The 16840-nt window shown below is 31.0% G+C and overlaps 1 protein-coding gene across 1 annotated transcript; it reads left to right on the top strand.

Annotated features, from left to right (window-relative positions):
* Positions 1-2610: 2610 nt before the first annotated feature.
* Positions 2611-16840, top strand: LOC124534768 (alpha-tocopherol transfer protein-like). The gene is made up of 7 exons (XM_047110779.1): positions 2611-2863; positions 5184-5292; positions 13377-13536; positions 13996-14245; positions 14981-15091; positions 15516-15652; positions 16546-16840. The coding sequence occupies exons 2-7, from the start codon at positions 5205-5207 to the stop codon at positions 16643-16645; spliced, it is 846 nt and encodes a 281-aa protein (XP_046966735.1). The 5' UTR covers positions 2611-2863; positions 5184-5204; the 3' UTR covers positions 16646-16840.

Raw genomic sequence — 16840 nt, 5'->3', positions numbered from 1 at the left:
GATATAACATATATTTGAGTTGTTGATGTTCACATTTCAGAGTTGAATTTAATATAAAAAAATGAGTTTCTCTTGCGATTGTTTGTGTATGAAGATGTATTGATTAAACTTTTTAAGAATATAGTGTAAGTAAATATTTAGTTTTCCTAATTTAATTTAAGTAACAATTTAAAGTAAATTTGATTAAAATTTTAGTTTTAATTTGAAATATCTATCAGTATTAACATTTTAAAACATTTTTTTTCTATAACTATGGAACTCTTAATAAAGTATTTTTTAAATTGTGTCTTTGTACACGGTGTTAAATTATTGTTAATATTAGTCAAATTATGTAAGTACTTAATATTTTAGCTTGGGATTAAAGGAAGTTGAATTTGAATATGATATAATTTCTTAATGTGTACAAGAACCTTAATGTGAATCTGTTAAGGCGCCAATTTTGAAATACAGATAAATTTGTTTAACAATCATCACATCTTTTAGCGATATTTAAAAATATATCTGAGTTATATTATGTAATATAAATGTTTTATTTATATTAAGAATATAGTTGATGCTATTGTTATAATAAATTTGTAATATTTCGAAAACTTAAGAGTAAAGTATTGTTGCTATACATATAAAACTGGAACATTTCCCATCTCCTTGATTGTTTTAATCTTTAATTAATCTTATAAATAAATACTAGGTTTTATTAAAATATAGGGTAATGTATAAGCATATTATACCTTGGAAATATTAACGTTTCTAACTTAATTATATAACATGTGACGCATGGGAGATACCGCTAATAACAGTTGGCGTATTTTTTAATCAATTTGAAGCTTTTGTTTGTGTAGTACATGACACACTTTTATATAAGGTAAAAATTACATTGTTAAAGATAAAACCTCGATCTCATTGCGTTCTACTAAGAAATTTTAGATAAGAATAATTTTATATTTGTATTAAAATGATTGCTCTAAAAGGTCCTAATAATATGAACTCCTTTATGACCTCTCTTTTCTACGTTAAATATTATATTGCTTTGCTAGATGGCTCTTTTAAGTTATTAAAATAGAGGTAAGTTATAACAATGTAAACATTGCATTATTATTTATAAAATGGTTCAAACGCAGATAGGTACATACAACACATAATTGATATTACATAAAATAAATAAAAATGGTATTAGAAATTAACTAAATGCTATGAATTAGTTAGTTAAAACAAGCAATATTTTTAAGCTAACTTTGGACGAAAGTAATCTTGAATTAGTGAATATTTTTTAGTTATTGATATATTTCAGTCGAATTATCGCTACAAACCGAAGAAGATTAACAGTGATATTGCTCAATTAAGATATTTTCGCTTTAATATTGATAAAAACCATTTTGTCGCACTGTGAGGATATCAGAAAAGCTTCGATCAACGATCGAAGCGGAAAGGGAGGGAATAAACTTGTATTGTATATTATATTCGCACATACGGGGGTTTTTGCTTAGGATAATCTCTCCTGAAGTCAGATTGGTCACGGTGACCGGTATTAGGTCAGGACAACTTAGTTATAAGAGTTCTTAAGTTATATCAGTATTGGGTTACACTACATATATTAAAATTGTTTTTAATTATGGCAAAGAGAAATTTATGGCAAAGCTGAGTAGGCTTTTGGAGTTTTTATATTAATAGGTTAATCCATGTGATGCAATTAATCTTGTTATTTAATTAGAAATAATTGGCAGGGCAAATATTATTTATACCTACCTAATAGTGACAATCTTAAAAAGTATCCAATAAAAATGTAATCTACATAAAAAAGTATCAAAAATACTATTTATCAATAGTATTTTAGATTCTGATACCTCTACTATTACCGAGCCTCATATTTCGCAATTCATTACTCAGTTCCCTTCTTCTTTTTGAGTTATTTAAGTATAGTCTTAAAACACAATAGTTACTACAATACAAGTATAAGGAAATAAAAAAAATCTACAAATAAATTTAACATTTAATGAATCATATTAAGTACTAAATTAATAAAGTACTATGATGATATTATTTGATTGGTGAAAAAAGTACATAACAGAGTTTTTTTTGTTCTTCTTAATACAATCTATATTTCTATTTAGTTGAAGCTCTACAAGTGTATTATCTATGGCTCTACATTTAATTCTATATTTTTATATTACGATTCTCACATACTTATTATTTGGTAACACGAATAGGTTTGTTGTCACACTGTATACATTTTAAGTCTAACTTCAATGATAGGTACACATAGAGATCATATGTTCGATAATATGGGAAAGAGATAATGTTTTTTCAGGTAGGGTTTTCAAATTAAAACTTATTTTAATAAAAGCAACAGTGCTGCTTATCCCATTTATTTGATATTTTTTTAATACTTATATACAAAAAAGAGAGTTCTCGAGGTGTCATAGGTCTAATACTATCTTATTTAAAACCTGGATACAGTACTACTTAATTGTCGTTTCCAAATTCAAAACACATTAATTCAAAACAATAAATAATTTCATTTTACTTTGACTAAACGGTCACTATATACTTATATTTTTTTTTTCGATTGACATACATTACGTACCGTATATTATACAAATCGTGAAGAACACATGCGAATTCGCTAATCTTAGTCGAACTTCGCATGTGTGTCGTGTGACGGTGATTCTGTAGTCAATAGATAGGCATACAATACTCGACTCTTGCGACGTATCTACGTTAACATTGGTATATCGTTTATACTTCATTACTTCATTTGGTAGCGGTACTCAACTGTTCGCAGACAGTCACTCAGTAACCGTAGAGACGCGCCGCAAAACAGACGCGTTGTCAGTTATTTTATTGGTTCATAAATGCGTAATACTCAGTAAGTTTATTTTATTTATTTCTTCAATGTTTACAATAATGTATACTTAACAGCAATGACAGTTTTATGAGTTATGACAAGACTAAAGTTGCTGCTCTGTAGCAATGTAAAAACGTGAAAATAATTGTATTTCATATAAGAAGAATCATATTTATGGCTTATGATGTTGTATGTTAGTCATTAAATTAGAAAAATGAAAGCCACTATTGTATTCTGACAGTAAATATATTTTTAACAATTTTTATTATCTGTATGTAGACGAGCATAAACGTAAATATTTTGGACTCACGTATTTGAATATCTATTTGATTTAAGATTGTCCCGGAAGATCATGAAACCGGTTTTGTCAAAACTGGATATTAACCCACGTTAATTAGACGAAATTGACTTTTATAGAGTAGATAATATAGGTTTAATTTTTAATGAACGTTTTTATTTTTCCAATTCTGAGTGCAGTAACACTACTTACCTATTCTTTATTAAAAATATGTACGACTAGCAATAAGGATTTAATATACAACTTTTATTAAAATATTTTAGTCAAAGAAAAGCTTACCTTTTCTTAATATCTAGATTTTATTTTAATATAAATTGAACGCTTTTGTATTTTATTTAATACAAGTGTCTACTAGAGTTGTGTGGTGAAATAACGTACGGGACTAAGTTAACTTATCTTTGAGTATGTATACTATAAGTTTTTTTTTATATTTTTATGTTCCTTTTTCGACGTGTTTAACAAATGTCGTTCTATTTCAATTTATTTACACAAAAAACCTTAATAAATTATTTACCTAAGGTTTAGGTTAGGTTAAGTTACGAATCCTTCTGTCTATTAATGAAAACCGCATGAAAATCGGTTCCGTAGTTTTGAATTTTATCGCGAACATACAGACAGGCAGACGCGACCTTGTTTTATACTATGTAGTGATAACTTGCTGCTAAAAAACGATATTTTACAAAATACTTCCAATAAAAAATGGTGTATTGAATGTTTACAAAGCAAAACATACGAATATACATTGTACGAAACTTGAGACTATCAAAACGAGAGAACGTCCATAGCTCAGTGCACAGACGTCATATCAGCATCATCGATCAGTGACGCCTCCTGTATAATTTAAATGTATCAAGTTCGAATTAATTTTATCGTATGCGATTTCTTTAGATAACGATTTATTATCAAATAATTTTGAAAAGCATGACGTCACTTTAAAGCGTGTAAATAAAAAAAATATTCCATGTTTCATATCTGTAGTCATAAGCACCAGTTTTCTAAGATTTCGTTGTAATTGCCTTATCTGATATGAACACTTATATAATGCACTAAACTGTCTGGTCTAGAATTTGACTTAAGCCGTTTTTTTTACTACATACCTGATTTATATCAACGGTAAAATATTATTTTTATAAAAATATAATATTTTTATTATTTAAATAAAAACTAACGTGTTCTTGAATCGTAAATTGAGATCATGTTTAGTTTTAAAAAGTAAAATATGAACGTGAATTATAACATCCGTGTCTAACCTTGTTCTTAGAAAAAAACAATATTTATTCTTATTAAGTATACGTCACCCGATTCTATTCTAGTCAAAAAAAATAATTTAGGAACGCTTTTTTTAATTCAATGTGTTAAAGTTATGTCATGCATGTAGGTGTAATAAAAGTTAGAAAATATGTCTTTCTGTCGTCGTCGTGATCATAAACGGAGGTCGTGACCTTATATTCTTGTTCGCAATCTTCCGAAGGTCTAGTACAAAACTCGAGGGTCAGGACATTATGTCAAACATAAAGATTTTGTCGATGTTAGATTTTGTTAAAGAAATTCAATAAAATATAAAAGAAAATATCTATTAATTTTTATTATATTAATTACAACGTAAGTAGGAAAAGGGAGAAAAACGACCTCGTTATAGTGAATTAATTGATAATGGAATAAACTTAATATAATTCCAAGGATTGATCTTTGTCTCAATTCTACGAAATAAAAAATTTATTCATCAAAGTTTTTATGGAAGTTTTATAAATATATTATATTATATTTATAAAACTTCCTTTATAAAACGATACTAAAACTAATCTCAATTTTTCACTATTAAAAGTGAAATGATGTATAACCGTACAATATAACGTAAATGGGTATATAACAATTAGATACATTTATTGTGATTATTTTCCGTTGAATTTAAGCGTAAACAACATAATGTAAGTGATAAAAAGTTTCTTGAGAAAATGGAAGTTGAACAGTTTAATTAATGATACAAATCATTCATTCGTAATGTATATATTTTATAATATCATACACTTATTTATTTTACAGAGACAAACGAATTTTATAAACATGACAACGAAACCAGAAGACTCTACGAAATGTGTAGAAGAATTGAAAGAATGGATCAACCGACAACCTCATCTACCAAAAAATTTAGGTATTTTCATGATTTTTTTTATAAAACGCACAAACACACAGCTATCACGTAGATATTTCACACTTTCTAGGACAGTAAAAGCAGTAAACTATAGCGTCTAGTCATTGTCTAGTGTACAAACTGTATTCTCACTATTATTTGAATGACTTTGTACTTTTTATAAATTTATTATTTACTAGTGGCCCGTCCCGGCTTCGCACGAGTGGTCATAATTTTTTTTTATCTTTTATTTACATTTTTTCCGACATGTTTAATAATTGTCGTTCTATTTCAACTTATTTACACTAAAACCTAAATAAATTATATATGTACCTTCGATAAAGACGTTTTAAAGCTAATTACTTACAACATGCGAATCAAATGTTTTTGTATAGTTACATATTGGCAGAATTACACTAGAGAACAGAGAAACGCATGTGTTTTCTTATGATATTTTAGTTTTAAGTTGAAAATAAGATGAAGTATAAACAAGAAATAAGCAATATGAAAGCTCATTAGTAATAATCACTGAAAGTCTACCGCCTTAAACGAATCTTAGGTTTAGATGTAAGTTTTCTACTGAGCCTCGTCATCTATTACATGCAAGAAAATCTACGTATACTAATTCCACCTTCTACATTTATTATCTTTATGATTTTGTACGTATTACGCTAATGCCTTAATTGTCAAGGTATTTTTAATAACAAGTTCTGGACAGAAAGACGTAAAACGTACGTAGTTTAATTGTTACATATCATGTCCTCGGTAAATAAAATAATGTTTGTTTAATAATGTATTATTATCACAATACGTCTAATTTTCTTATGTCTCGTAAACTGTACATATGTTTTAGTTTATGTAATCCGACATAAACCCTACTCTGGCATATTCTCAAACTCTATAGTTTTTAATATAATATTATAATATCAAATCCTCCTTTTCAAATATCCGCTATGGTGGCCTAGCACTAGACGCTACACGCTTTGATTCGGTGATGAAATACTATAGAGCATAATGAAGGTTTTATAATACGCTTTGCCCAGACTTAAGGTCTATGATACCTATTATACGTGACCAATTATTTTTTGACTCAAAACGGGACACTGATTTATTTCAGTCAATTTAAAGGTAGCCAAGAAAAAAAAATCCTTTTTTTAAAGTCATTAATTAAGAATATATCAGTAAGGTCAAAAGTTACAAATTTTTAGAGGTATACGGTATACCACACTCGCCGCCGCTCTCATTCGACTGAGCTGCTGACAATTTCGTGTCCCAAAGTTCATCTCATGAACACCGGAACTCGTAATCTTAAAAAGGGACTGTCCCGTTCAAAAAGGGACGTCTGGTCACGTTAGTGATACCTCGAGATAGACGAGGCATGCAATAACAGGCTAACCATCGCATCGGTGCGACACAGTAGTAGTAGACGCAATCCTAACGCGACGTCTTACAATGACGGAAAGGGTAGTTTGCTAATTCTTAGCAGTCAGTACTCCCTCATAGACCCGCGCTATTTGTACGGGTAATGGATTAACGGATTTTCCAGTGAGAACCGGCTATGAACGTCCTGCCATCAAGGGTCATGACCGCCATTGCCATAGGTTCACTGAGTCAGACCCCGAATTTAAGCCTATAACCCGGGGATCGACTGCTTTGTAATAAACCATTACAACTTGCATAATGTTTTATTGACAGTAGATTACGTTTATGATTAACTACTTAAAGGTGCTGCGGTCAATACAATTAACTTCAGAATCATTAGTCGTAGGTCCAATGACATAATAAAGACAACACTTATTAAGGTTAATTCAACAGTTGTTAAAGCCATTCGGTTGTTTTCACAAGTATTTTATGTGTTACCGCACTTTCAAAGCAAGATTTTACACTAAGACCTAAATAATACAATATAAAATCTATCAAAGAAAAAAATTTAAAAAATTCAGAATGCAAAAGCAGTATTCACACGCTGTTTCATTAATTTAGTACATCTTCAATAATAATATTTTAGAGTAAATAAAGAATGCACCACAAGACGTATTTGATATATAGTTACCTATAGTCTGTTTTCAACCAAGGCCACATACGGCTCTTAATTACAATGTTATTCATATAACAAGTGTCACTATGTATCTGTATTTTTATAAATTATAATAGAGCATAAAACATACCTTTATTTTGTGTGCTTAATATATATTAATTGATTAATATTATATGAAAATCACATAATCAAATAATGATAGTTAAGCTGGAACATAATGAAAAATGGCAAATGGCTAAAATGTATGCTTAAGCCTTTCACAACTTTTTTAATATAAATATTATGTTTTACGTAAAACGCATATGTTTGGTAACGAAATTTACCTAAAATCGGCTGTTTAGTATGCCAAATCTTTCAGTGCAGATATATGCAGGCCAAAATCAAAGTAATGGATAGAATTGTATATACCTGTTGTATGCACTTCTTTTGCGTTACAAACATTTTATTTTGGCGATTGATACCTAATTTTTTGTGGTATATGCTTTATATATATATGAATATATGCTCCAAAAACCTTCTCCTCAAAGGGAGAGGAGGCCTTAACCCAGTAGTGGGAAATTTAGTGTTAATGTAAATAAAATTTTATATAGTGGCACATTATCTATTTCAAATAAAATAAATCGTAACCAGATGGAGATAATCTCAAAACAAGACTTTCACACTTTTTTGCCAAATTATCAAAAATGTTTTTTTTTTATTTTGACAGAGTCTATACCTACTACATTTTTTTTAATTTACATCAGTATCTGATACAATTTAGAGTTTAATCTAAATTTTTAGTAATAAAATTATAAATGGTGTTTTGATTCACTAAAGATTTTTTTACCATGTGCCGTATTAGACTTATTTTCCATAGTATTGAAAGATAATTCGATAAGATTATTGTAACATGTGCGGCATGTTGTTTGTGTATTTATTCGGCACCACCTACCAAAATGTATTCTAGCCAAATACGAATGTTTTTTGAATAAGTCTAAAAAAATCTAGCACGACTATTATATTGTAGTATTTCTACTACTACTATTGTACTATTTCAAGGCCTTCAAGCGATCTGAAGCATTTGAAGTAATACTAAATAATTCATAAGATTATTTGTGAAACTGAGTAATTTACAATAACCTTGGATTAGACAATTACAACTTTGAATATAAAATTTTATTAAATATTACATAACGTCATTTAAGATTTGATTAAATATTGTTATGATCGCTTTATCTGTCGCTTTCGCCGGCGGTGTTTCCGAATCGATACGTCTTGGGAACCCTCAAGAAAAGAGCGTCTCCTTCCTTAAAGGCCGGCAAAGCACCTGCAAGTGCCCTGGTGTTGCAGATGTCCATAAGCGGTTTTAGTTACTTTCCATTAGGTGCTCTACCTCTAGCTCGTTTGCCACCTACCTATCACATAACATAAAGAACGAAGTTCATGTGACAATAAACTGTCAACCATGATCTTGTAGTAGGTACATTCCTTGTACTTGTAATGACTCATACCTTAAGTAGTATTAGTTAACATACATTACAAACAAATACATACATTTGTTTGTATGAATTCTGCTGTTGTATCCCTAAGCTTGGAAGTTGGTCTTATTAATTTAAAGCATCAAAAAACAGAATATTACTCATGAGTTGGTAGTAGGGCTAAACTCGTTGTTCCTACCCAGAGGAACAACACGCTCATCAGATATTCTGCCGCCATGCAGCAATACTTGGTATTATTGTGTTCCGGTTGGAAGGGTGAATAAGTCAGTGTAACTACAGGCATAAGAAACATAACATCTTAGTTCTCAAGGTTGGTGGGGCATTGGCGAGTATGGGATGGTTCATATTTCTAACAGCGCCAATATCTATGTGCATTGTGACCACTTAACATCAAGTGCCACATTTTCTCATTCGCCCTATGACAAAAAAATACGACCACCTACACTAATATAAATTGGCAAATTAGCCACTGACTAAAAACCAGAACTATAACTATCGTGTTTAACCGTGTGGTATCTGGCCTTTTAAAGACTCGTGTATTCTTATAGCTTTCGATTTCTTTTTATGACAATACATATAAAATATTAATAATTTTATTGTTATTCCCAAAGTCTTTATATAAGAGAACAAAACACGAACGTATTCTTTTTATTTGAATACTTATAAGGCTAATAAAGAGCTCGAATGCAGTTCTGATTTGGACTCTGATATTATCACTTGATAGCTATTGTGAATGACAATGAGTTGTTTAGATCATAAAGACTTACCTACCCGATTGATGTGATATATTGTAGAGAAACCTACCTTACTGTAAAGAGATAAGGTTTAAATTCAGCATTTTGATAAATGTATTCTTTTGTCATTACCTCACGATATTTTTAGTACTTACACATTCAGAGAAAGAAAAGAGTTTTTAATATGCAATATTTTGGTTCACAGCTTTGTACGCCTTCCGAACAGGCAATATTATATAATAATACGAATATAAAATATTCACAAAGCATATTTAATAATGTGGCAGTTAAAAGTAAATTTAACGAAATTGTGATAAAAGTTTTCTCTTCTAACTACATAATTAGGCCTCGTTTCAATGTTGTATTTTTTGTGTTCATCTAAATCTATATTATTTGTTGTTAGGAGTAGAAAACGCTTACCAGGTGTGATTATACAAACATTATGATTAAAAACTTATGACAGTTATAAAATATATCACGTTAAAAAGTTGTTCGGCATTTTTTTAATCTCACTTTAAATGTGACGTTCTAGTATATATGTACTACGTACTGCCAAAGATTTTACTTGTATTTTAATATTTGTTTATATCACCTCTATATTTATATTATTTAAAATATAGGTATAACAACTTTATTGTATCTGTGAGAAAAAAATCTTTAAAATAAATTAGTAATTGTTTTTGTTACAAAAAAAACTACTGATAATTCCTGGTATACCTATTTCGTGTGAATGAAACAATACGTAGGTTTGAATGAGACATAATAAACGTCGACAGGAAAATACAAAAACCGTAGATTGAAGTAATTAAAAAAATTAAATGACCATTGCATTCTGAGGTTATAAACCAGGTGGTTCAAGCATGACCGTCACGCTAGATATTCGTTGAATGCCACTTGAGAATAAATGTCCCAAAAATGCTTTAGACAAACTCGGTCATATGTCATAGAGTCGTCGAAAATAATGAAGATAATGAAATTGTTTTAGGCGTTGTTATCGCGATTATTGTTTTGTAGGTCGTAAATTTTAAACTGTTTGTAAATAAATTTCACAACATGTTTAATTATACGTATATACGTATCTTTATGACACAAGTTGATCTATCTAAACTTTTCCATTAAATATTAGCTAGAAATTTGTGTTATTATTTATATTTTCAAATAACTCTATAATAAATACCAATAATTGGTAGATAAAAATAAATAAATATAATCATTAGATGATTATTTGTAAAGTATAATTTATTACAATAAAACTCGTTTTATCCAAAATGCAAGAAATTAATAGAATTAATTTTCCGTGATTGCTGTTCACGAACAAGCTTATCATAAAATATCGATAATGTCATCACAGATTATATAATCATTATGACGTACAAATGCATCGGTTGATTTAAAAATTCTACGATCGTCACGTACGGTATTCTTTACATGAATATTGGAAGTCTTGTTTTATAAACCATTTCTTTGTTATATATAGCCAGTTTTGACAAGAAAAATGTAATTCTGGACGCAGTTTTTGTCATTCCATAATATGATAATGCCTTTTAAAACACAAGATCTATTTACTAATGAAAGTGCACTACGCTGTGTTGTTATATTGTGCATTAGTATGGCGCTCGTACTTACAAGATAGCTTAGTGTGCGTGAGGTGACTAATATATGAATAGAGACATCAAAAAAAAATAATTAGATTATATTTCTTAATTCAAAATTTACCAGCGCGTTGAGACGCGACGTTTTAAGTGGACAGATCTTGATAATAAATGTACTTAGAGGCAACTCAGAACGGTTTTTGTGGAAGTTTTATTTTTAAGCGAGCATTGCACATCTGTGACTTCCAAATTCATCCAATCGAGTCATCATTTGACGACCTCCATGTTCGAGTGGTGTGAGCACCGGTTTTCATGGGTACGCCACTCTGAGGTCCCGGGTTCGATTCCCGGCCGAGTCGATGTAGATTACCATTAGTTTTCTACGTTGTCTTGGGTACGACGGTACCACAAACACCCAGAGTGTTTGTGGTACCGACGTTACTTCTGATTTTCATAACACTAGTGCTTCAGCTACTAACATTGGGATCAGAGTAATGTACCTATGTGATGTTGTCTCATTCAAATTGTATATGGTATTTTACATATCTTTGACACACAGACACAATAAATACTTACATATCAATAAAAAAATATTATCTATATTTTTGGATTTTAACAGACATGACTGACAAAACTTTTATTCACTGGTATGGACCGATCGTCATTTTCGTGTCGTTAAGTTCCAGTAATAGCGACTAGTCAAATATATCATTATTTTTGCATCATCGATCATACTTCTATGGCTAAAGTACAACCTACTGTATATATATTTTATGTATAGCCATAGAATATAATGATACCTATAGTTACGTGTATTTCATCATTAAGTCAGAGAGTTTGTGAACAGTAACTTTTATGAAGTTTCAAATATTATTAGATATGTAAGGTAAAATATTTTTAAAAAATATATATTAATATAATAAAAAAATAATATATGTAATGATACATTAAAAGCATCAAGTAAATTTCTGATAATTTTCATGTAAACATTTAATTAACGTACCTAAAATTTGGAAAAAAAACGTAACAACTGAGTTCCTGGGCGGTTCTTTTCGGTAGAAATTACGTGCCGAAACGTTATTGTTACAACTAACCTTGTAAATGACGTTTGTAAAGTGCTTGTAAGCACCTACTTGAATAAAGTAGATCTTGATATTGACATAAACACAATAACAAGAATTTACTAAAAAATGTACGTAAAATATGTCTACACTGGAAATATTTCCATGAAAAGTTAATCCATCTGTATAATGTACCATTTGATGTTCCGTGGTTTTGGTCTAAAGTCATTAACAATTTCATCTCAAGACGCATTTACGTCTTACCGAGGAGAGCTGGACACCCATGAGCAGAGATGGCCCAGTGGTTAGAACGCGTGCATCTTAACCGATAATTACGGGTTCAAACCCAGGCAAGCACCGCTAATTCATGTGCTTAATTTGTCTTTATAATTCATCTCGTGCTCAGCGGTGAAGGAAAACATCGTGAGGAAACCTGCATGTGACAAATTTCATAGAAATTCTACCACATGTGTATTCCACTAACCCGCATTGGAACAGCGTGGTGGAATATGTTTCAAACCTTTTCCTTAAAGGGAGAGGAGGCCTTTAGCTCAGCAGTGGGAATTTATAGGCTGTTGTTGTTGTTGTTTTTGTTTGTTGTTGATGTTCCGTGCACCAAAATGCACGTACGTTTGCTTACCTTCGTCGATATAGAATATCTTTATCTTTTTTATTTATTCCTTCCATCCAACTCTTAGACTTGTAATAACTGTGTAATATGACACTGAATGGTTAATTTGCTGTTATAAAGTTACTGTAAGATAATAATGCGTTGCAAATTATAAGGTTAAAGACGTTATGTAATCTTTACTTAACTTTATATCGATCACTGCAAAACAGAGAATACTTAGATATGGTGGTATACAAAAATATATATGTATATTGTTTGCTACACAAAATATTAATCAATAAAGCTTATTACTCGATAAAAGATTATGTCGATGATAAAAAGCGTGGAGTTACCATTTGTTATTTTTCATGCAAAATAAATATTACTATGTAAATTTGTAGAGAAAATTACTTTTCTTGTGGAATGTTGACAAAATAACGTAAATTTAAAAACAATGGTGATTTCAAATCGATTTCCACCAATTTTATAAACTGTTTCGCACATTTACCATCCATAAATTATTTTTATCTAAAGCGACTATTGAAAGTAAGAAGTAGGAATTAGTTTCAAATTTTATATTCAAATGTTTCAGGTAATAATCTCCTGCTTCGGTTCGCGCACAGCTGTTATTATGACTTGGAAAAGACAAAGAAAACAGTGGACACGTTTTTCACTGTGAGAGGAGCGTGTTCCGATCTCGTCACAAACAGAGATCCCCAGTCGGCTCAAATGCAGAAAATTATTAAAATTATGTAAGTTAATCGATATTAGCTAGTGACTTCATTTTTGGATTATATTTTAGGAGTACACGTCGTGAGTTTGTATATAATTAAATTTAATTCGATAAAGTAAATAATATTTTATGAGTAATGACTTTGTATATACATATATGTATATGTATTTTCACACTGATATCATATGTTATATGATATCAGTGTGAAAATTTTATAAACAAAGATCTTGTGTTTAGAATTGCTTTGATAATGTCTTTTACATTTAAAGTGTTAAACGCAAGTATATGAATACTCACATTTTTTTTCTCATCTTGTGATAACTTTGTCAGTACTATGCTTACGGTGTTATTACATGAAGAAGTAATAAATAAATGGATCAGAATAAATGCTTCTTACAATGTCAAATCTTTGAGGAAATATCGCAAGTCTTGTGCAGGAAAGTCAGCTATAAGGTTAAAATTAATTTCGCTATTCCAGAAACCTCAGTCAATACGGCATATCCGGTAACAGATGGCTTTGGATCTGGCAGCTAAACGATCCGGGCCTAGAGAATTACGATTACATATCGGATGTCAAATTTTTCTTCTTGAGTACCGACTCAAATTTCCTCGTGAGTAACAATTTACCCGAAGAAGATATAGTCATGATGGACGTCAAGGATATAACACTGAGATTTCTGACGAAGATTAATCTCTCAGTAGCGAGAAGACTGGCTAAATATCAGGAGGTGTGTATGAATTATTCAAAAAGCTTGGTGGTAGGGGTTTTTGCGAGCTATTTTGATTAGGTACCATGCAATGGTTTTATATTCTATAATTAGATAGCGATTCTTAATATTTTTATGTTCCGATACACGAAGTGTGTAAAAATGCCCAGGCACAGGCACTTCTTAGATATTAAGTTTAAATAAAGGAACACACTTACAGAGTAATGGGCATACTTAACATCAGATCAGATCCATTTGCTAGTCTGCCTAACTATAAAACAAACATCTGTTTATTATTATTAAGTCTATCCACAGCAATAATATGGTCTTAATAGAAATAATGACAAGACGTTGTATATAAAGGAAATAATTAAATCTATACTAATATTATAAATTCGGAATGAACTGAACTGATTTAGGTGAAATTTTTGGTATTAGTTCTGGGGGCAACTTTTTAATTCACCCCTCGAGGGGGTAAAATTGGGGGAATAGGTTTTGAGTATAAATTTCATAAGGGCAAAGCCACAGGTTCGATTAGTTAAACATAAAGTACACACATAAAGTAAGCATACCTTCAAGTCTCAAGTTTTGCATTTCGCTACGTCTATTATAGTGTTTTTAATTCTATAAATATATTAACGTTCTTATGATTTGTTTCCCGCAAATCTTATTAAATTAAAAAAAAAATCATTATACATATATTAATAAAAACGTATTACTTTTAAATATATAATGTATTTTTTATGATAAACACAGGAAGCAATGCCCATCAGACTGAAACAGATTCACGTAGTGAACGCCCCACCGTTCATAGACAAAATATACGGAGCTTTAAAGCCTTTCATGAAGAAAGAGATCACGGAAATGGTTCGTATATAATTATTATATTTTGCTGTTTTGCTTTAGATTTCAAATCATATATTTTACTCGAAAGGTTATTCTGAAGTGACATAACGTAGATTGGAGTTGTAGAGAAAATAGTTATTATTTTTTTACATCCATTATCGCATTGGTCTAGTTAGTTCTCGTAGTCTAGGACTAAATGAGTTGTGAAGGCTAGGTTCCATTCCGAGGTCAACTCTAGAATTTTTGTAAGTTACGTAAAGTCCGGCCATTCCAGTGCCTGACCTTACTGCGATTTTTTGGAATTTCCTATTTGTAATATGTGTGTTCAAGTATGTATAACATTTACTATCGAGCTGATAATTTGCGCACTACAAATTATATAGAGTATACATGGAAATTATTTAAATTTATTTTTAATATAGTTATCAATGAATTTTCCTTACAGATACATTTCCATCCGCCAAAGTCGGACACGTTATATAAGTATTTGAGCAAAGATGACCTGCCATCCAACTACGGCGGCACTCGGCCTGCTATGGTCGAACTTAAGGAAGAAGTCATGGAAAATATCGCAAGGAATCGGTAATGACTATAGTATTTATTATTTTATTAAGTGTAAATTGATTTGTAAAAGAGTCGAGATGGCCCAGTGGTTAGAACGCGCGCATCTTAGCCGATGATTGCGGGTTCAAACCCAGGCAGGCACCGCTGATTCATGTGCTTAATTTAAATAATAATAAATAAATAAATAAATATGAGACAACATCACATACATTACTCTGATCCCAATGTAAGTAGCTAAAGCACTTGTGTTATGGATAATCAGAAGTAACGACGGTACCACAAACACCCAGACCCAAGACAACATAGAAAACTAATGGTAATCTACATCGACTCGGCCGGGAAACGAACCCGGGACCTCAGAGTGGCGTACCCATGAAAACCGGTGTACACACCACTCGACCACGGAGGTCGTCGAATTTGTCTTTATAATTCATCTCGTGCTCAGCGGTGAAGGAAAACATCGTGAGGAAACCTGCATGTGACAAATTTCATAGAAATTCTGCCACATGTGTATTCCACCAACCCGCATTGGAACAGCGTGGTGGAATATGTTCCAAAACCTTCTCCTCAAAGGGAGAGGAGGCCTTTAGCCCAGCAGTGGGAATTTACAGGCTGTTGTTGACTTGTATTTATGAAACGGCAAAGTTATAAACGTCTGTGAAGTTTCAGTATAAATACGGATACTTTCCCCCAAGAACTAATAACCCTGATTCCATCATTCTTCAAACCGGAATACAACAATACTATGTGATGTGATGAACTAGTGATGAATGTGCCCAGATGGGCTCGTATTTAGAATCATTTAAAATATTATAAAGACCATTCTATAATACATCGGTTTCCGGGCAAAGTTGCCATTTTCGCGTCATCGTCTAATCCTGTATCAAACATGTAACGTAGATTTTTTTCAGAGATGCGTTGTTAGATGAAACTTTATGGAGAATCGTCGATAAGAAGAAGGCTGAATCATCCATAGATTCTGGATCATTCCGAACGCTGGCTATCGACTAGAGCATAATTGTTTATCTGTATTTATGGATATATCTTGATATGTAACAAGGTTCTGGCTGTGTTAAAAAAACCGCACAAACATATGAGTGTACAATCGTGTTTTATTAATAACTAGCGTCCCGCCCCGGTTTTGCTCGAGTGCGATACTGATACTTAATATACTACAGAATATGTTTTTTTACGACATCACAGTAG

Source organism: Vanessa cardui, chromosome 13 (genome assembly GCF_905220365.1).
Source record: "Vanessa cardui chromosome 13, ilVanCard2.1, whole genome shotgun sequence".
Lineage (NCBI taxonomy): Eukaryota > Metazoa > Arthropoda > Insecta > Lepidoptera > Nymphalidae > Vanessa > Vanessa cardui.
The sequence above is the reverse complement of the archived record's forward strand: the minus strand, read 5'-3'. Positions and strand labels throughout refer to the sequence as shown.

What these genes read in the sequence shown, in the direction of transcription:
- LOC124534768 (XM_047110779.1), top strand. Translation starts at nt 5,205, where the DNA reads ATGACAACGAAACCAGAAGACTCTACGAAATGTGTAGAAGAATTGAAA. An exon ending in GACTGGCTAAATATCAGGAG is followed by an intron (nt 14,246 to 14,980) that starts GTGTGTATGAAT and finishes TGATAAACACAG; the next exon opens with GAAGCAATGCCCATCAGACT. An exon ending in GAAAATATCGCAAGGAATCG is followed by an intron (nt 15,653 to 16,545) that starts GTAATGACTATA and finishes GATTTTTTTCAG; the next exon opens with AGATGCGTTGTTAGATGAAA.